Raw genomic sequence first — 22,401 nt, 5'->3', positions numbered from 1 at the left:
TAGAATGAAGTTAACTTTTCACATTTATGAAAAAAAGCATGATTAGCTTCCAATAATATACTTCTAGATCCTTGCAGAAATACTGGTTGTAGATATTTCTTCTGATGCATCCTAATCAGCTGATCATGCAAAACCTTCTTAGAAATTAATAGCCACTGCACAGCACTGCTGATGATACTTCCAAGTGGTTTGTGATGGTAGTGTACCTCATAAGAACCATGCAATGTCCAAGGGCTGCAAAATGATAAGAGGTTTGAAAGATCAGAATGTAAGGTGTAAAAAGGCTTTTGCTGCTTTGATTTATTCTGATTCTTAACTATAATTGTAATCCAACAATAAATGGGTTTCATTAATGAGAATTGAATGAACACATCGTGTAATTCGAGCAAGCCCGACAAAGTATTTATGTAACATTAGTCAACTCTTCTAGTTTGCTGACATAAGTTTTTTTTTTTCTTTCATTTGAATTTCCAAAGTAGAAATCTTAAATTTTAGACAACTATAGATGAGCATAGCTCCAGTCAAAAGTGCTGAGGCATCTTTTTTTGGTTCTTTAAAACCTCTGATTATGAAGGATCCCTTGACAGCTTTGTAAAGTACTGTCATTTAGACATCACTATTCATATGTGCTGTTGCCCATGTTATAAGTTGCTTTGAGTGCACGTACAGCTTATGTGTGCTGTGAGAATATTTGCTAAAGCTACCAGATCTGGCATTTCAGCATCCACCTCTAACAGCTGCAGACAGCAATTTCTTTAGTGGCATTCAAGGGTAAGGTAAGGAACTGTGTCTATCTGAAATTAAAGAGGAAATTTTCTATCAGAACGAAGAGTGTTTTAATCAGTGTCATCCCTTAAAGTTTTATAACATATTTTTTTTCCTTTGTTTTAGAGTTTTGTGTAGGTGAAGTGATGCTGACAAAAGAGCCTCATTGATTTAGGTAGAAAGAGATAAAATAGGATCCCAATTAAAAGAAAAAAATACAAAGACAAAACTGAGTATTCCTTTAATTTGTGATGGCTTCATAGAGATCAGATATCTGTCAGGGGTGATTTGATTCCAATCTCCATACTTTATGAGTAGCAGAACCTTCAAAGATAATGAAATCTTCCTACCATATGATCACCTATGTTTATTTTGTACACACACATTTGTGCAGGGAGGAATATAGCAGAACTGATCCTGAAACACTGAAGCTCTTTAGGAAGCGATGGCCCAGACATTGATTTGAATCCAATGGTTTGCAAGTCCATGTGAAGTAAGCTTTGCAAAGTTCTATTTGCTTACCAGCAAAGCTTATTTTGCTTCTGGAGTAAAATACATGCAGTGTTTTTCATTGTGAGTACAGTAGAGGGTAAGTGGGCAAATACTGTACCTGAACTGCTAGATTTTCCTGACACTCTTGGAGAGTGTTTGTACTGATACAAATCAAATACATTCAGTTTGACTAAGATTCAACAACCAGGAAACAGAAATTATTACCTTTTTTTTCAGGATAGTTGAAGTCCTTAGCACTTGTTTATATTCTATCTCCGTTTTTTCAATTAAAGTTAAGTGAACCTGAAGTAGCTAGATTTCTTCTAAATCCACACAGCTGAGGAAACCTGTGCTTGCTCTTTCTCTGAATTTTCACTGAGGGGCTTTTATCTCCCCCTAATCCCACCATTTCTGTCAGGACATAATCTCTTTCTCAAATTTACATTTTAATTACAAGGCCAGCTGAACTAGCTAAAATCAATAATGTCAGCATTCAGCAGCCTAACTTCAGCTGAAACCCCAGCCTCTCTCTTTCCTTCTATCGATTTATCTTGTGAACACGGTCTACTTTATTGCTTCAGGCAAATAGGTGCCATTTGGTCAATTTAAACAAAAAAAGGGGATTTGAACATTTTTATGATTCTTTCTAAACGCTGCTATTGGAACAATTTGAACTTGAGTACTGTACTTGTGTTAAATGAAAAACTCAGAACAGCAGAATTCCCAGGAGGAATTTTACTTTTAAAACAGCACTTAATCCTATCTGTGTCTTAAAACAAAAAACCAACCCTGACATTGGATACTCTTCAACTAGGGCTGTCTGCATGGCGACTCTTGTCTTTATCTTGATAGCAAAACCTAATTTTATAAAGAAAGGTTCTTTAAAAACCACAGCAGAGGTGGTGTTGCTGATTTCAGATTGTAATTACCTGCAGCCATTTTTTGCTGTTAATGGTTTAAAATAAGAAATCAATGGGAAAATATTTTGTACTTGTAACTCTTAAGAATTCTTATATTGATCTTTTGGATGTGATTTTTATCTGTCTAAATGTCACATTGTCCCCTAATCTCTCTTGCCTTTTCTCTGTGTTGCTGACTGCTTGTCTCTGCTTTTCACATCCAACAAATTGGGGGTAGTGAATGAGCAATCGTGCTTTCCATAAACATCATAGGAGAAAAGTGGAATAAAACCAAGGTTTCCTGCTAATACAAGTGAACGTATTCTCTCTGAAGAAGAAAAAAGATGGCACATACCTGCTACCTTCAGACCTCAGGACAGTTTGTAAATAGCACACTTCTAGGTACTCTCAAAACTGTTGCTTTAATGCTTTTGAGAAAGCAAAGAGAGAAAAAGGCAATTTTAAATACTAAGTACAGTCTAGGCAATTCTACATTAAACGTACAGCCTCTGACACATTTTTCTCAGCTATTCCTGTTCATGACAAAGGGCCTGTTTGTTTATAGCTCTTTTGTCATAAAAGAAAGTTTACTTTTCCAAGTCTTGATGACCAAATCCTGATGACTCTGAAGTGTGGTTGTAATGGAATCTTTTGGGTTAATTCTGTTTCTTTTTGCTACAAAGCACCTGAAGAAGGCTTTTTCCCTTTCTAGCCAATGTCAGGAGGTGAGGTGAGTTCTGTCCTTCCTCCTTTCCAGATAACACTAATTCCAGATTGCTCCCTGAAATGCTGTTTAAAAAACACTTTGGAGGAGGCCCCTTTAGCCCTCTTGAATGGCAAGTCCTCATCCTAATAAATGCCATGAGATCATTTCTTTTGCTATTTGGCCTAGGTATTTCACTGTTTAGTTCCATCCTGTTATGCTTAATTACCGTTTCTGTTGCTGCTGGTCCTTTTGCTAATTTTGGGACCCTTTTCCAATGCACAAATTAGTCTTTTAAATAATTTTTTTTTTTAACAAAGAAAAACCCTTTACAGCCTTGTTGGCTTTGGGAAGGGAAGTTGGATAAGAAGATGACTGTGGTATGTTCATTGCTTTCATTAGAGTGTGTGATGTGGGCACAGCTGAGTAAGAGAGGAATAGTGTCAGGCTGGTGATGCTGCTGCTGAGCATGCCAACAGCAAGAGGACTTATGTCATTCTACAGCTCGTTCAAACCTCTAAACTGAGGGTATAACAAGGAGTGAGCCTTCTTTGCATCACAGTGCATAATGGCTAAAACAGATAAACTCAGATTACTTTCCATAAGAAGGCTGAGAGAATTTGCTTAAAATTGTAGTCATGTGAAACCATGACTGTTTTAGTGTCGATTAAGGTTTTTTTGGGGGGAGTGGGGCTTTGCATTTCAATAATTTCTTTTATTATAAAGGCTTTCTGATGGGGAAAATGTAATCTGGTACATTAGTGTGAGGGATCACGTCTTTCCATTTTTAGCTGTCCTTGGCTGGAAAGTTCTTGTTACTACTGCCAGCTAATAGAGTTGCTTCTCTAACTTGGCGGGTAGAGGCGTGTGCTGCCTAACTGCTCAGCCTGTCTAATTGCATCATTACAGTCAGTGTTGACTGTGTAATCTGGCTGTATGAAGTAATTTAAGTTGCCCCACCACTGAGCTGCTGGTGCTGAACATCAATGCCTGGTACTGGCTTGCAAGTGGGCTTGTTCCTCAGGTGGGGCTCAAGCATTTGCTGTCTCTTGAGCATACTCTGTGGGTATGCTCAGTGCTTCTGGCAGCACTTTGATATTTTATCTTGTTAAATTGTGTGTTTTAGTGCCTGTGAAAGAAGAATGTTCTCCAGATAAATCTATTTGCAAATATATTTATGAAACAAAACTCAATTATTCTCAGTGGTGCTGCCCCTTAACAAATCAGTAAGGAAAAAAAAAAGAGCTATTTTATCTTCTCAGCTCAGAAGGCTCGATGTGGTAGCTGAGAATCATCAAAGGACAGGGATGTGCCTCTCACACTGTTTTTTCACCAGGTGCTTCCCCAGCTGTGCTGAGTGGTTATGGTTCCCATTCACGTTAGTTGTGTATTGCTGTGAATCCTTCACCCAGAAATGGTTTCTCTTTGCCAGGCTGTAGGAACTTTACCAGGACTTTTTACTGACACACTAAAGAGAATTAACCTTGACACACAGGAGGATTGGTTTCTACTACTCTTAGATGTGTTTTGTAACTCTAGGTGTTAAACAGGTGTGCTAATAGTTCCTTCCTTCTCTTTTACCTCAAGTACAGAACTGACATACCAGCAATGGATGTGACACCAGAAACTCACATACAAAACTACAGTATTGCAGTTTAGGCAAATATGTGGTGTTAAAATCCTTCTTTCAAGGTGAAGTAACATCATTCTTTGTTGTCACACCACGTCATACAAATTTGAAGGTTGGTTTGCTGCAGGTACTTACTCCGTGTGTTTCTGTTCCAAAATAAGACTTTCACAGGCAGAAATATGGCTTTGTCTGTGAGTTGGATTGATGTCTAATGCAAAGTGGAAACCATATGACATATAATCAGCATCCTGAGCTTTTTGGCCCCACTGTGAATGGCTGAGGATGAAGAAGTGAATTGCTCCTAAACATCAATTGGTTTATTTTTTGGTAGGGCTGGAACCCCAATCACCTCCCAAAGCACCAGTAGGAAAGGCACCGGTAAGACCATCTCCGCTGACCTCTCACACTCATCTGAAGGGGAATGAAGACGAACTTGATCCAACCTGTGCAGCTGCCACACTGAAACTTATTAGAGACAAACTACCAAAGTTACCATCTCCACGTGCCAGGTTACCTTTGTTTTAATTCTTGTGAAACCCTCTTGCTCTTACTTGTATTTATTAGTCACAAAGGCCCACAGAAAAGCACAAGTGAGCCAGGCAAGCAGCTAAGGCTGCCTTGGTTTCATTTTGGAGTTACAGTGGTTTCACTGAGATATACATTCACTGCTTGATGTTTGGGATTTTCTTAGTGATTGCACCAGGATCTTTTTAAGGAATCTTTTACTACTGACTTGATTTAGGTTTTATGTAGTATAAATGGACTCTATGAAAATACTGTGTTTCCTTCTAACAAAAAAAGAAATCCCTGCTTATTGGAATTGGGGTAATTTTTTATTTGCCACTAAACAGAACATATCCTAATTATCCTAATACTAAATTAGAAAGTAGTTTCATCCATCTCTAGCTGTTTGTGCAGTTAAAGTCATAAGCAGAGAGTGTGATGTTGTGGTCTGTATTATTTGACAACCCTGTAAAGGTACTTGTAGTCTTAGATCTAAACCAATATTAACATTGGTGTGAAAATCCAATGAAAACAGGGAAAAAGTTGTTGTGGTCATTGCTGTTCTGTATTGACTTGTCATCTATTTTCTGCAGTGAGTCTGCAACCACTGAGCCAGCAGCCTCAGAAGAGCCCGACAGTAAGAGAAGAAAACTAGAAGAAGAAAGAGCTAAAGCTCCCCTCATGCCTTTTGGATTAGATCTTCACTACTGGGGACAGGATCAGCCAAGTGCTGGGAAGATTCTCAAGTAATACTCTTTTTCTTTTAAGACAAATTAGACAAATATATAGATTTACTTGTACTCAGAGGTCATGGAGTGAGGTGACTACTATTTCTTTTCATAATTACTTTTCTTCTTTCCCTTGTGTTGCAGGATCCATAAACAAAGTCAGAAATTCTACCTTTAAATGTTATTTGTTTTGAGAAGATGTGGTGCTAATTAAATATCCTTTGATGCTTCAAAGCACTTTTTTTCCCCCTGCTCTTTTCATGTATGTGTATTATTTTCAGCATGGCATCACTTACTCCAATTTAAATTGGAACCTCATTATGCAAAGTGCTCTGCAGGTGCATGGTAGACATTCCCTCTGATGTAGACTTTACAGTCTAAATAAATAGAAGGCAAAGTAGGAGAAAGTCTGGGCAGGTCTTGGAGTATTTTTCCTGACTTTACAGAGTGGTAACTGAGGAAATTGATATGCTTGTTCAGTCTCACAAGAAATAGGTTGTGGTTACAGGATTTGAATTTGGAGCTCTCACTTCCTAGTCTGGGAAGATTTTGTGTTTCTTGGACACAAAGCATAGGTGACTTAGGGAAAGCTTTAGCAATGCCAGGGACAAGAGATTATAGGTCTACATCAGAAGTTGTTTCTAGCAATCAGTTTCCAAATCCCCTTTGTAGGAGTAGCATTGTTATAGGAAAGTTGGGATGCAAAGTCCTCCCTCTGTAAGTTTTATTTAAGTCCACCAGAACTTTAGTATCAGCATTCTATGATTCTGTGTACCATACCTGCCTTGAAAAAGGCAAAAGTCATTGACTGGCTAGGTTGCAAATCAGACTTTCATATTCTCAGCAGTAATACTTCAACTTAGTGTGTTTCACAACAAAACAAACCAACCCATAATCACAGTGTTAAGACAGGATTTGTAGAAAGGAACAAGAGGAAAGCTTTGCCCCTGTGCTTGATTGCATAAAATGCTGAATATCTTTAAATTTCTTGAAAGCCAGTGAAATTTGATGCATAATAGTTCTTTAACACAGTCACTCCCAGGCTTTGGGTTCTGTCTCATGTAGTGTAAGCTCTTCCAAGCCTATAAAATGGTTAAGATTTTCAGCAGGGCTTTAAGAAGCATTTGTCTGTGATAAGGCCAAAGAGGTAGTAAGGCTTTACTTTACATTGCAAATGAGTTATTCAAGTCATAAGTGAAATCGGAAGCATATTTCACTGCCTGTCTGCCTTATGCTGTACTGTTTTATTTTTATGCTTTCCAATAAAATAGAGGGCACACTTCTGAACCTTATAGTCTATAACTACAGATATGCCAATCTAGCTAAAGATAATTTAAGTAACTCTGCACACACAATACCATTGACCCCTGGGTGTAAAATATATTTATTGAAAAATTAAAGCCAACTCATTTAACTTTTCTATATGCACCCATCCTGTCTCTATAAGGTGCCTAGAAAAAAAAGCAAACCCCCAAACCAGTCAACACATACGGAATTCTTACAATCTGAAGTGGAAAAGTCCTTCCCCTTCACTTATTTAAACTACACTTACCTAACTTACTGCAAATGCTGCAATTAAGATTTCGATGGTGAGAATGTGGCAGTCAGCAAGGTGATTTTGTAAAGAAGTGTTGTTTAGCCGGTAAATAATGAACTGCCACCTCCTCTAAAAGGTGACAGTCACTCTGAGCTTTACAAAAAGTTTGAGCTGAACTGTTTTTCCTACTTCTGCCTTCACTCACACAACTCATTAAGCTGCTTAAGGGCTCTTAAAATGACTTTGTAAAGCTGAGGGTAGTACTTCTGGGGGATGGAGGTGTGTCCTACACAATGTTGTGCTGTGTAGAGGCTGCTATGCCAGCTTTACCAACTATTTTGGATAGCATGGGCCTTCCAAGCTCATCTACCCTCCTCCTCGAATTAAACTAGCTTACACTTAGGATCAGGGTAAATTAGCTAGCACAGCATTTTTTTATGACTGTGACTAGGGTATTTAAATGAGCTCACAGAATCATAGAATGGTAGGGGTTGGAAGAGACCTTTAGAGATCATCTAGTCCAACACCCTTGCTCAAACAGGTCCACCTAGATCAGGTCACACAGGAATGTGTCCAGATGGGTCTTGAAGACCTCCAAGGAAGGAGACTCCACAACCCCTCTGGGCAGCCTGTGCCAGGGCTCCCTCACCTCACCAGGGAAATAGTTTTGTCTTATGTTTAAATGGAACTTTTTGTGCTCCAGCTTCATCCCATTACCCCTTGTCCTGTTGCTAGATACAATAGAAAAAAACTCATTTAGCACTTGCTGCAGGGCTCTATGTGCATCATACCAGTTTTAGAAGTTCTGTTTATTCATGTTTTTTATAAGCTTCCCATCAGCCTAGGAATGAGGTTGATATACATTTGTTGAAAACATGCAATATTTATCTGTGAGCTGGACTTTCTTCTAAATTTCGTAGAATCATAGAATGGTAGGGGTTGGAAGGGACCTTTAGAGATCATCTAGTCCAACCCCCCTGCAGAAGCAGGTTCACCTAGATCAGGTCGCACAGGAACATGTCCAAGCAATGTCCATGTCTAGATAACCATTGATTGTCTTTTATTCCTCCTAGTGTATAGCTTTGTAATTTCCATCAAAATCTCTGTTATTTGGCTACATCAGTAACATTCTTTCAATGAGTGTGAGAGGGGTGTTGATCTCCTAGTTTATTATCTGTTCACTTTCTGATCCTTCTTACAAAAAGGTTTCACTTGTACATATAGGTCATTTTTCCAGAGATTTCACATTCTGCCTTTTTAAAATGTTGCTTAAATTACAACAGCAGGAAATGAGAAAACTTTGGGAATCAGCACTGCTTCCTTCTTTTCTCACCTGCTTGTAAATCATGCTGAGAAAAAAAGAATCATAGAAAGGTAGAAGTTGGAAAGGACCTTTAGAGATCATCTAGTCCAACCCCCAAGCTATGTGCTTGTAATAAACAATGATATTTATGAATGTCTGCCTAGAAATCAGGCTATTTTAAGTCTAGTTCCCAAATACTGATCAATGTTATATAGAGTAAAACATCATTTCATTGTCCTTGAGATTTGTTGAGTGCAGACTAGGAGGAAGTTGGGCAACATTGCAGAGGTGCAGAAAAACTATCAAATAGGTCTTTTTCCTAATGTGAAAGGTTGGCATACACAACTTTGAAATGCTTTTTTGTTCTCATGTAACTGTAATTTGATAATTTAGAGAGGGAGGGTGAGTTCAGATCGTTGTTAAAATTTTACTAAGAGATTCCATAAAGCTCCCTTGCATATAGAAATCCTATATGGTGTCTGTTTAGGAATGCTTTCCTCTCCTTGGGTCTGTAAGGTTAGTAATGCGGAGCTAGCAGTCGGCCTTCTATTCAAGGTCGTATTAAAACTAAGCAAAGAAGATAGTTATTTCATTCTTTTGTTTACTATATATTGCTCTCAGTGATGTCTGATGACAGGACAAGGGGCAATGGGTATAAGCTGGAACACAAGAAGTTCCAAAGAAATACAAGGAAGAATTTCTTCCCTGTTCAAGTGAGGGAGCACTGGAACAGGCTGCCCAGATGGGCTGTGGAGTCTCCTTCTCTGGGGACATTCAAACCCTGTCTGGATGAGTTCCTGTGTGACCTCCTCTAGGTGGTCCTGCTCTGGCAGGGGGATTGCATTGGATGATCTTTCAAGGTCCCTTCCAACCCCTGTGATTCTGTGTGATTCTCCCTGGTCTGTCTTCTGTGCTGAATTGTAGAAGTGTTTTGTTAATAAGACTGTTAACTACAGAATTACAAAGTTATTTGCTGAAACTGAATATCGAATAATTGACTCTGAATGTCAGATCATGAACTAGAACTGATGCTTAGGTTAGCATTCAACAGGTTAACAGGTTGAACAAGAAATCAGTATTAGACAGACTTTGGTGATATTTTAAAAACATCATCATATAGGAGTCATAAGAAAGAACAGTAGATTCCCAGGCTCTTCTAATTAACTGGTAAAGCTTCCCTTCCTTTTATGTGTATGTTTACCACAGCATGACACTGGCATTTTTTTGAGCTTTCTTACAAGACTGTCTGAGAATAATTTTAATCTGTTTTTTTCCCAGATTTACTTCTGAGCATCGATTTTGGGCACCCAGTGAAGTAGAGGAAGAGGTGGAAAATAAAGAAATAACTGAAATGTTAAAAACTAGATACATAACATTTGCTGGCAAGTTTGAACCAGTGAAACATAAATGTCGAGCTCCAATGCCTGATGGAAGCCTGTGTGAAAGACAAGATCGGATTAAGGTGGGCACCAAGTTACACAACTCCCAGAATATGGATGTCAAGAGATTGGATCATCCCTTTTATTCTATGGCATGTAGCAACAGGACAAGGGGTAATGGGATGAAGCTGAAACACAAACAGTTCCATTTAAACATAAGAAAAAACTATTTCACTGTGAGGGTGACGGAGCAGTGGCACAGGCTGCCCAGGGAGGGTGTGGAGTCTTCTTCCTTGGAGGTCTTCAAGACCCACCTGGACATGTTCCTATGCAACTTGATCTAGGTGAACCTGCTTCTGCAGGGGGGTTGGACTAGATGATCTCTAAAGGTCCCTTCCAACCCCTACCATTCTATGGAATGTGCTGTATGGAGAAGATCTTGTTAAAATGTGTTCAGAAAAGTTTATCTCACATTCTGAATATAGCTCAAGGGAGTGAAAGAAAATTGTGTCTGGGGAAGTTTCCTATAAATCTAGATTTCAGATGGGAAGGATCCTTTTGGTAAGGAGGCTGTAAACATTTAAGGCACTGCTGAATATTTTTGATGTTTCTCATAGATATTTATATTTTATTTATTACTTTGATATATAAGTACCTGAGAGTAAAGCAGAGACAGTTAGTTTAGTGCTGAAAAGTTTTCCTCATTTACAGGCACATTTGATATAAACTGTTTTTAGAAAATGAGTGTTTGAGGCGTAAAGAGATTTTACCTACAAATGAGGTTTCATGAAAGCTAAATCTTACAAAGCCTCAAATTATTAGGCTGTTGATCAGAAATACTTTGCTTAAGCACTTTTTTCTCATATCCCTATTATTCCTGTATTATGTGAGATAGAAGCATCTGAATGCACTCAAATACCTTAAATGGGATTGTTACAGGATAGAGATCTAGCATAAACAATAGCATATGACACAGCTTTGTTGCTCTTGTTCCAGACTTGACGGGCTGTGCTGCCTTGCCTCTTGAAATTAGTATTTATATCACAAAGAGCATATTTCTTTGTGATTTTGGCTTAATTAAACACATGATGTTTGTGGGATCCTGATGTTTTTTAAGGGGAACTGGGAATCAAATGCAGTTTCATTGCTTGATCTTTGTGTCTGGCTTTAAGCTGTATTGAATAACATGTAAACATTTTCTTTTCATTGTGAAGTTTTGAGATTATTTTTTTCTCCCTTTCTTTCTTTCTCAAGTGCCCTTTCCATGGAAAGATAATTCCTCGGGATGAATCTGGGATTCCTGTGAGCGCAGAGGACAGAGCCAGAGAAGAAAAGATGCGGTTAGAGAAGCAAGTGGCTCAGCCAGGTCTGTGTCTGAATAGTATCTCAGTAAAAAAAATGTAAAAACCCCAAAATATTCTATTAGACAGAGGTGGGAGATAAGCTTTAAATGTACAATATCTACAAACAATCTAAACAGTAAATGTTGAGAATGAGTCTGATGAGGAGCAGCTGAGGGAGCTGGGGAAGAGGAGACTGAGGGGAGACATGATCACTCTCCACAACTACCTGACAGGAGGCTGTAATGAGGTGGGAGTCAGTCTCTTCTCCCAGGTAATAAGTGATAGGACAAGAGGAAATGGCTTCAAGTTGCACCAGGGGAGGTTCAGGCTGGACATTAGGAAGAACTTGTTCCCTGAGAGGGTTCTTAGATATTGTCCCAGGCTGCCACAGGAGGTGGTGGAGTCCCCATCCCTAGAGATACTGTACAGCCATGTAGCTAAGGTGCTAAGGGACATGGGTTAGTGATGGGCCTGGCAGTGTGAGGTGAGCAGTTAGACTTGGTGATCTTAAAGATCTTTTCCAACCAAAATGATTCTGTGATTCTATATTGTATCAACATTGTATCTAGATATTTAATCTACAATATATTGTATCTATACAGAGATATAGAGATACAAGTTGGAGGGCTATCAGTATACAGCTGGATGACAACTATGACAGGCTGTATGGAAGAGGAGAGATGATGTTTTTGTTGCTGAAGGCACAGGTTGAGATCCACAGAACTGGATTCTATTTCTGTTTTGCTCCTAACCACATTCTCTCATTTAAATTCCCATTGATTTTAATTTGCAGATCATTTGCGGTGATTCTTGTTTATGTGGTAAACATGGATGCATGTGTACACAGCATAAGGTTAACACTGTGTTTGTTCTTTATTTCCAATACTTATCATAATGTTCCTTTCTCAGACAGATGAATTGTAGCCTTTACCTTAAGGAACTTGTTTATTAAGGACAATTAAACCTATTTCCTGGGAAATTCTCTACAGTCTGTTCCTGTGCAGGTCCATAACAGTTGTGATTTATGTAATGTAATGTAATTACAATATTGCTTGGATCACCGTGTTACCACAAAGACTGGCAGGGTGGGGGTTTTGTCACAAAGCAGGTACTTGTTTATCTCTTCAAGTCTTATCATATTTAGTATTTTCTGTATCACTAGTTATGTTTTAAAAGGAGAATTCTTGGCCTTGTTATGCTGTGCATCAGGCAAAATAAACTAAGAGAGCCCTCAGCTTGGACTTTATTGGCATGATAACTAGACTAGATGTTCTAATAGGCATGATGGGCTTGAGGAAGGGAGCAAGCAGACCTCTGCTATTTAATTGTTTACATCTTCCTGTGCAATACTCTGGATTTTGTTTTTAAACAATGTGGATGGGCAAGAAAACTAATGGCCTTCTCCTTGCATCCTGGCTACTGCTTGCAAGTGAGCAAGGATCATACCTCTCCAAAATTATCTGGACATTTTTAGCCAGGGTAAAGCTCTGGATTGCTATGTAAGGAATTCAGGCAAAGAGAAAGACAGCAAGCAATGAGTACACAGAATCACAGAATCTTAAGTGTTGGAAGGGACCTTGAAAGATCATCCAGTGCAACCCCCCTGCCAGAGCAGGATCACCTAGCATAGATCACAAAGGCAGGAAGCCTTCCAAGGGGAATAATAGATTTTTGCAATACTATAACTAAACCTCATTAGTGATGGAAAGAAGGTAGATTTTAGTAGACCACTGGGAGAACTGCAGCCAGGAAGCTCCTGGAAGTTGATGGACTGCAAAGGAGAATGGGAGAGATGGGATCTATCCAGCGAAGACAGTGTATAATTGGAGGGGACAGATTTGTTTTCAAAGGTTTTATTTAATCTGCCTTCCTCCAGAAGGTCTTAATTTTCTATTTTAAGTTATTTATTCTAGGTGAGTAGGCTGCATTCTAATTAAGCTTATTCATAGACTTTATCATTCTGATAACTTGCAGTACACTCCCTTTAAGCAGTTTGTTTTCTTAGCTCTGACTGACTCAGTATTTCACCACTTTCACAGTCATATTTATTATTAATGAGGCTGCTAAACCTTCCACAAAATCCCTTCAGAGCCTAACAAAGTTAGTTGTTGATCTATTATCCAAAAAGGTCCATGTCAAATGAATGTGCATTTAAAAATACAACTAACCCACCCAGTTTCCTTTCCAGGCATTTCAGGGTGTCTGTGTTTGGCAATTACCAGCACCACATCACTGCAGCACTTCCTGAACACCTTTTGGGGTCTCCATGTGCCCAAGTTCTGTTTGCAGGCAGCTCCCATCCTTGTCCAGGTGGAGTGAAATGCCCTCAACCAGCATCCAGCCTATAGCATGGACATGGTTGGGCTGTGACAATGAGGCCAGGCCAGGGCTGAGTATGTTGTGCTAAAAAAGAAAGTTCATAATTTAGTTACAGCAAACTAAACCCAACAAATTAAACTGTAAGTGTTCTTGAGGGACTAATTTCAAACTAGAAGTTAGTACTCTGGTATAAAAACCACTTGCACTGAAAAATATTGTGGTGGGGTTTTTTCCCCTGTGAAATTGCCATTGCTTGAAGCTAGACTTTATTTTTATTACAGTGTCAGCTCAGTGTTGTTAGAGGTTTCTCACCTCTGGCCCACAGGATGTGTGTGTTAGTCCCAAACTAGTGTTGACATGGCAATGTTCCATTATTGAATGCTATTGTTAAGCTGAGATGTCACACAGAGGTCCAGCCCATCTGGCTGGGGAGATACTGAACAAGCCGTAGCACTTAATTTATTGGACAAAACCTCACAGGATTCTAAAGCCATATGTATACCAGATGTTACTAAATACCTCTCTCCACTGCTGTTTGTTCCTTTATTTTTTTCCCGTGCCTCACTATTTTTATATTTGTCTTATAATATTTACATCAGCCTTTTAAAATGGTCTTTTGTTTGGTTGGTTTGGGCCTCTGGGTTGTTGGTAGATTGATTGGTTTGCATTTAAGGTTTGGTTGGTTGGTTGGTTGTGTTATTTTAGCCAAGTATTTGAAGCAAGTCTAAGCCATGCTATTATGGGAAATTGTGGGAACTCAGTCTATACAGAAAGTACTTTGGTCTTAAAATTGACAACATCATCTACTAAGGACAAGAGTTTGAAAAAATCTGGAAAAACCCATTAAAATGTGGGGATCAGCTGTGTGGTTAAAAGGCACTGAAATTCTTTCTACATCTTCCTGTTGGATGGTTGGTTTCTTTCATCCTTGTGTGATTGAAGAGGAAACCAATTATATGATACAGTTTGTGTGATAATGACTATGTTTTGACAACACTGTCATTGCTATTATGGAGCATTTTTTAACACAGCAGAAGATTTTAAACTCTAGCCAGTGTCCACAAAATGGTGCTTTGGGCTCTTCAGTCCTGAAACAATGAATCAGGTGGGATTACACTGACCCGCTAATCTTCAGCGTTCATCCTTTTCCAATAGTTCGCACATAGGAGCAAATTAAGTGCCTATTTTTTGTGTCAACCCTGAAGAGTATCTGGTTTTTCAGCCCTTAGTGACTTGTTAACAAACAGGTATCAGGACAGGCTGGTGAAGGCAGGCCGCTGGCCAGTCAGATGTGAAATAGCATCTCTTTACTAACTACAGTATTGATTCCCACCTACCCTCGCAAACTGTGTAATTTTCTTTTCCCTGCTGCTAAACTCAGTAACAATGTATGAAGAGCTTTAGGGGCCCATCAATGCTCAAAAAGGCTGCTCTTCCCTGGCATTCTATTGATTTTTCTCAAAGGCTTTTAAATTGCTCCTTCATTTTACTCAAATGCTCATTTCATCTCTACTGGATGCCGGCATTTTTTCCTTGTGTTTAAACAATTGCTCCATTCACTGGGTTCCTAAACTGTGACGCCTTCTTATTACTGGGAGATAAACTGTTTAGACAGTTTTCCTTAATCTTGGATTAATCGTTCCTGTATCTGAATTGTGCTGTTCTGTATTACTTCACTTCAAAAATGCCCCCCAAAAAAGTCTGTGAAGTCTCATATCAACTGTATGTGCTCTATTCTCTCCCTCTATACTTCTGCACAGTTCTTGCACAGCTTCCTTTTCCTTGTGCTTTTCGGTCTGTTGGATTTTAATCAGCCCTCGCTTTCACATATCACAGGAGGTTAGCTCTAACCTTTCCTTGGAAGATCACTCTGGTGTCCCTAAACACGGTGTTCCTAAGTGAGAACATTGCTTCTGACTTTCCTGAAATGTTGTTGCTTGTATTTGGCACACTCTCTGATCATCTTGGTGCACAAATAAAGCTGTGTGGTTGTTTAGGACTGTTTCTTTTCCTATATCATACATAGATTTTAAATAAGAATAGTAGACATTTCATAGAATCATAGAATGGTAGGGTTGGAAGGGACCTTTAGAGATCATCTAGTCCAACCCCCCAGTGGAAGCAGGGTCACCTAGATCAGGTCGCATAGGAACATGTCCAGGTGGGTCTTGACCTCCAAGGAAGGAGCCTCCACAACCCCTCTGGGCAGCCTGTGCCAGGGCTCCCTCACCTCAACAGTGAAATTGTTTTTTCTTATATTTAAGTGGAACTTTTTGTGTTCCAGCTTCATCCCATCACCCCTCGTCCTGTTGTTAGCTACTATAGAAAAAAGGGATGTCCCAACCTCCTGAAATCCACCATTTAGATATTTGTAAATGTTAATAAGATCTCCCCTCAGTCTCCTCTTCTCCAGACTAAACAGCCCCAGTTCCCGCAGCTTTTCCTCATATGAAAGATGTTCCAGTCCCCTCATCATCTTGGTGTTATAGTTTCTGCAGGCAAGAAAGGCTGAGTGACATCCTGGAAACTATATGACAAATGACTGACAATGACTGGTTGTTAGAACACAGATCCTAGCATTTCTCCTGTTTGGACCATGATACTCTTCAAAGTGGTATTTGCTACATGTTTTTCCGGCCCATATGCTCCAAGTCTTTATAATGCAATGCTGTTTTTCTAAATTTCCCCTTGAAGATATCCATCCTTTAGCCAAATTTTTCGGTTTTAGTTTGTACTGTGTTACCTTGTTCTGATATGCCAGACTCTACACTAAAGGGTAGTACACAGAGTTTAGTCTAACTTGTCCATGCCTTTTCCTACTATGGCATCTATGATCAGAATCCATTTACAGTGGATGGATTCTGAAGCATTAAGATTTTTATGAAACTATACAACAAGCTTTTGGTAAGATAAATCAACTCTTAGAATCATAGAATCACAGAATGGTAGGGGTTGGAAGGGACCTTTAGAGGTCACCTAGTCCACCCCCCCCCCGCTCAAGCAGGTCCACCTAGATCAGGTCACACAGGAACGTGTCCAGGCGGGTCTTGAAGACCTCCAGAGAAGGAGCCTCCACACCCTCCCTGGGCAGTCTGTGCCAGGGCTCCCTCACCTTGACAGTGAAAGAGTTTTTCTTTTGGTTTAAATGGAACTTTTTGTGTTCCAGCTTCTTTCCATTACCCCTTGTGACAGCTGCCCTTTAGATATTTGTAAATGTTAATAAGATCTCCCCTCAGTCTCCTTTTCTCCAGACTAAACAGCGCCAATTCCCACAGCCTTTCCTCATAAGGAAGATGCTCCAGTACCCTGATCATCTTGGTGGCCCTGTGCTGGACTCTCTCCAGCACTTCTCTGTCCCTCTTGAGCTGAGGAGCCCAGAACTGGACACAGGACTCCAGATGAGGCCTTACCAGGGCAGAGTAGAGGGGCAGCAGAACCTCCCTTGACCTGCTGGCCATACTCTTCTCGATGCATCCCAGGATGCCATTGGCCTTCTTGGCCACGAGGGCACATTGCTGGCTCATGGTTACTTTATTATCAACCAGCACTCCCAGGTCTCTCTCTGCAGAGCTGCTCTCCAGCAGGTCAGTCCCCAGCCTGTTGTGTTGCATGGGGTTGTTCCTTCCCAGATGCAGGACTCTGGACTTGTCCTTGTTGAACCTCATGAGGTTCCTCTCTACCCAACTCTCAAGCTGGTCTTGTGGTATTGAGAAGAAATTTTATTTAGATAATTAAGCTGAGGAAGTGTAGGATCCTTAAAAACTAGTATTTTTTTCAGAAGCAAAGTTGGGCAACAGGTTTGTGTTGTTTTGTTCAAGAGTGCTATTTAGGTGTCAGGTACCAGTTTGTGTTTTGAAGGAAATATGGTTCTTTGATGTAGAAAAGTTACAATGTTGTCACCCCTGCTCTGCTCAAAAATTGACATATTCCTGTTATTTTAGGTTTATTTTTAAGCTTATTCAGAATTGATTTCTGTAAGTAAGTTCCTCAGATACATTGTTGTAATTTTGTTCAATTTCTCTAGCAATAATCACTGTATTATGTTACCTCTCCTGCAAGGAATAGCTGCCTTGGAATTTTACTACTAGGCTACTGCAAAAACTTGTGTCTTCCTACAGAACAGTTTTACCTACAGCAGCTAATAATAGATACTAATCTCAGTCTGGCAGGGCTTTTTCATCAAGATCTGTTGTTTATGCTAACTGTTTTATCCTCCCCTTTGTGTCTGTAAGTTAGACCACAGTGACTCTGCCCTCACCTAGTGGTAACAGGAGCCTGTGCTTCAGGAGACTGCAAATTCCACCTGAGTTTGGAGTTTCCAAGAACATGATTTCTCTTTCCAACAGAGTGGCGAGATCCAGAGTTCATGAGAGAAGTTGAAGCAGCTACAGGAGTGGATCTTGGTTCATCTAAAAATAGTGGAAAAGGAGGGAAAAAGAAAGGGAAGAAGAAAAAATACCCCAATCTGACAGACCTGAAGCAGCAGGCTAACACTTCTCGGTCTCGGCTTGAGAAGAAAGTCTTCAATAAGTAAGATGCTTCCGTTCTCTAAAGCCTGTTAAATTGTTGTTTCCCTTTCTTTCAATGGTATGTTCTGTTTCAACATAAACATGGATTTACTAAACTACTTTTGTAGCCAAGTATGGAGCAGGAATGCCTTCTATGTCTCTGGAGAGTAAACAGTAGCAGGTACTGATGTCCAAGCTCATTTTCAGCTAATTTCCTGATAAAATAACTTTTTTTTCCATCCTTCTCTCTTTTAGTTTTTTAATCGTTTCATTGGTGTAGTGGCCTCTCTGGATGAGCATTTCTTAATCAAATGGATGACACTTTGTGTGTGCAAATAGTGCTGGATCTGGAAAGAAGATAATGTGTTGAGAGCAACACAATTTGCAGCCTGAGACACGCTGTAGTAGAATAGATGGAGTGAAAATGAGGTTTTTCCTTTTGAAAGCCTAGGATGAGCTGTTCTGAGCAGAACTTCAATTTGTAAAAGGACTTGTCAAAAATCCTTGTCTTTTGGCACATAGCAATGTCTCAATGGTTACCCTTGAGCCTCTGGTGTGTGCTCAGAGACATTCCCAAACTTCTGACTGCTGCCTGGGCTTCCTGTGTATTTTCTCTCACTCTTAATTGCTAGCTGGGTCTTCTGCAGTGCCTTCCAGCCCAGCATGGACACACAGTGGTCCCTTCCTGGGTATTACTCAGTAACACTCTGCCGTTACATTTTTCTCCTCCTTTACTGAGAATGCATTCAACTGATTGAAAAAAATACTTAGGTCCTATGTTGCGGTCTTTTTTCAGATAACTCCTGCTGTCTTCTGTAAGTGTCAAGGGCTGTGGGACCTGCTGCAGGTGTCTCTTCAGTGTCAGAGCTTTGAGATTATTATTTCCTGTTACCAGAGACACACGGACACAGAATTATTCCTGTGATGATCTTGTTTCTGTACATCTCCCTTTCCTCCCAATACATCTACAAACAGTAGCTCTTGGCCTACATTTTGCTTGAGAATCACAGAATCATAGAATGGTAGGGGTTGGAAGGGACCTTTAGAGATCATCCAGTCCAACCCCTCTGCAGAAGCAGGTTCACCTAGATCAGGTCGCAGAGGAACATGTCCAGGTGGGTCTTGAAGACCTCCGAGGAAGGAGACTCCACAACCCCTCTGGGCAGCCTGTGCCAGGGCTCCCTCACCTCAACAGTGAAATAGCTTTTTCTTATGTTTAAGTGGAACTTTTTGTGTTCCAGCTTCATCCCATTACCCCTTGTCCTGTTGCTAGCTACTATAGAAAAAAAGGGATGTCCCAACCTCCTGACAACCACTATTTAGATATTTGTAAATGTTAATAAGATCTCCCCTCAGTCTCTTCTTCTCCAGACTAAACAGCCCCAGTTCCCACAGCCTTTCCTTGTATGAAAGATGTTCCAGTCCCCTGATCATCTTGGTGGCCCTGTGCTGGACTCTCTCTAGAAGTTCTCTGTCCCTCTTGAGCTGAGGAGCCCAGAACTGGACACAGGACTCCAGATGAGGCCTCACCATGGCAGAGTAGAGAGGGAGAAGAACCTCCCTCGACCTGCTGGCCACACTCTTCCTGATGCATCCCAGGATGCCATTGGCCTTCTTGGCCACGAGGACACGTTGCTGGCTCATGGTTACTTTATTGTCAACCAGCACTCCCAGGTCTCTCTCTGCAGAGCTGCTCTTCAGCAGTTTGACCCCCCAGCCTGTACTGGTGCATGGGGTTGTTCATTCCCAGATGCAGGACTCTGCACTTGTCCTTGTTGAACCTCATGAGGTTCCTCTCTGCCCAACTCCCAAGCTATTCGAGATCCTACTGAATGGCAGCACAGCCTCTGGGGAATCAGCCAGTCCTCCCAGTTTGGTGTCATCAGGGAACTTGCTCAGGGTACACTCTGTCGCCTCATCCAGGTCCTTGATGAAGATGTTGAACAAGACTGGCCCCAGAACCGATCTCTGTGGAACTCCACTGGCCACAGGCCTCCAACTCGACTCTGTGCCATTGATCAGCACCCTCTGGGCTCTGTCATTCAGCCAGCTCTCAATCCACCTCACTGCCCACTCCCAGCCACACTGCCTGAGCTTTCTGATGAGGATGTTGTGGGAGACAGTGTCAAAAGCCTTGCTGAAGTCAAGGTAGATGACATCCGCTGCTCTACCCTCATCTAGCCAGCCGGTTATGCACTCATAGAAGGCATCAAGTTGGTCAAACAGGATTTCAAATAAATAAATAAACTGTTTAGATGGCATTGGCATTTAGACATGTTGAACAAAGGTGTGTCTGTGACTTATGTGGACATAAGTCCACAAATTTAAAGCAGGTACAGATGGAACTGGGTGCCTACCAACCCACTAAGCTGAGTGGGCTTTAGGACATGTAGTAGCTCCACTTGTCCACTCCGTTAGGCCATTTCTGATATCCAGTCTTGGTTAGATGTGACTGCAACACAAGTTTGCCTAAGCATGCTCTGTCTGGTCTTTATCAAATGGGAAGCAACTGCAGCTATTTAAGAGTTACACATGTCAAAAATGAAGTAGTTGAAGGAGAAAAGCTGTCAAATACAAAAAAACCCAAATCATTAATGGTGGGTTATTCCCTTAACACACTGAATGAGCTGCACAGCATCCAAGGCATAATAATCTGTTTAAACTTGATTTTCCCTTTTCTGATATAATTGTTGTAACAACAAATGCAGACCCACATTGCTTTTAGTTACAGATATAGCACGTTTATAGCATGAAATAGCATGAAATTCTCATGTCACCTGATCTTAGAAGTCACAGACATACAGTTCTGATGATCAGAATTTCATATCAGCTATAACAAAATAACTTTTAAAAGCTGGTTTTGGTTTACAGTGGTTTGTGCTAATGATGCTGAGTGTGTGTGAGTGCCAGGCTCAGGGAATCAAACCTGTCATGTTTTAATAGGTTTCATGCTTTGCAGCACTAAACAAGATGATAACCTTGGCTCCTTATAACAACCCCAAATTACTTGAAATGTATAGGTGATAAACCCAGGCTCCAGTCTGCCAATAAAGTTAAGTGAAATTGCACACAGATCATCAAAGTGGGATCTCATTTCATTTACAGTATCGCACAATCCACTGGTGCTAATGTAAAACCTACATGACATGAAAGTGTCAAGGCCACTCTGCACTGCTAAAGGCTCACTTTTCTCCTACCAATTAGGCAATATTTGAAGTACAAAACCATGACCACATTTTCCTTACTCTGGTAACTTTAATGGCAGACTTTTGTTAAAAGCATACCTCTTCCAAGGTGTGTTTTCAGAATGTTGGTTTTCATTACAGTTGCTGCTGAGAAAGTCTTTAATCCCACCATTAAGAAGCATTATTATGGAGTAGCCTCTGTTTTCAAACGTTTCAGAATGGCTTTTGAAATGAAGCTGTTAGAGCAGTCGGTTAAAGCAGAAGGCAGCTTGCCTCTCAGAGAGAACCACAGGAGCAGAGCTGGAATCATGTGTAGGGCTTGATGCTGAAAGGGTTGGTTCACACTGCCAAGTGGATGTCTCACTGCACAGCCTGCAGCATCGTCAGAAGTACTAAAGGCAGACTGTGACAACAGAGTCTTAACAACACTAGACTTGAAACTATCTAGTTTGTGTGATGTAACCTGCCAACTGTATTTCTAAAGGAGACATCAATCAGGGCCATGTTAAAAAAGCCCTTATCTGATATACCTCCCACATTGACAGTGTCCAGGTCTTTACAGAGATGTGTTAGGAGATAACCTCCCTCTTCATAAATATCAGGGTGATACCTGAGCATACCTGCAAATGTCAGCCTCAGATTTCTGAGCTTCTGTGCTGGAGGCACATAAAGTAGCCAATAAAACTGGGAAGTCTAGAAATCCATTCAAGAACAAAATTCCCTAGGTAAGATGCACTCAGTTGTGCACAACAACTACTATAAGTTTCTGTGGGGGCAGAAGTACACCTCAGAGCATTCTCTTGACTTCTGCTATTGACTTTCTTCTGCTTTCTTATCCCCCTGACATCATGTACCCATTCCTCTGTCTTCTGGGCATCATTTTCCTCACTCTTAAAATCTCAGCTGTATGGTGTTCACTCAAAACTATATGGAGGGGAAGAAAAATGCAGGTGTCTCCACTCACCCAGTGCAAAAGTGTAGCAGTCACTCCCAAAAGACATCTTTGGGCACTCTCTTCACTGAGAGGAAACAAGGGTAACAAATAAAGAGCAGCAACATGAGAACAAACCCTCATCAGATTTAGGAGCACCAGAAAACTTAAGAGA

At 40.5% G+C, this 22,401-nt stretch overlaps 1 protein-coding gene across 2 annotated transcripts in view; it reads left to right on the top strand.

Moving 5' to 3' along the window:
* UVSSA (UV stimulated scaffold protein A) overlaps positions 1 to 22,401 on the top strand; it is a 58,456-nt gene that overhangs the window by 31,253 nt on the left and 4,802 nt on the right. Inside the window, exons 8-12 of one of the 2 annotated variants that reach the window (XM_061992920.1) lie at positions 4,821 to 4,998; positions 5,587 to 5,739; positions 9,840 to 10,023; positions 11,195 to 11,306; positions 17,949 to 18,132. In XM_061992920.1, the coding sequence (XP_061848904.1) occupies positions 4,821 to 4,998; positions 5,587 to 5,739; positions 9,840 to 10,023; positions 11,195 to 11,306; positions 17,949 to 18,132 (811 nt within the window). The remainder of the gene's footprint in view (positions 1 to 4,820; positions 4,999 to 5,586; positions 5,740 to 9,839; positions 10,024 to 11,194; positions 11,307 to 17,948; positions 18,133 to 22,401) is intronic. The other variant, XM_061992921.1, reaches the window with a different exon arrangement.

Source organism: Colius striatus, chromosome 3 (assembly GCF_028858725.1).
Source record: "Colius striatus isolate bColStr4 chromosome 3, bColStr4.1.hap1, whole genome shotgun sequence".
Lineage (NCBI taxonomy): Eukaryota > Metazoa > Chordata > Aves > Coliiformes > Coliidae > Colius > Colius striatus.
Note: the sequence above shows the minus strand (reverse complement) of the source record. Positions and strands in the feature narration are given on the sequence as shown.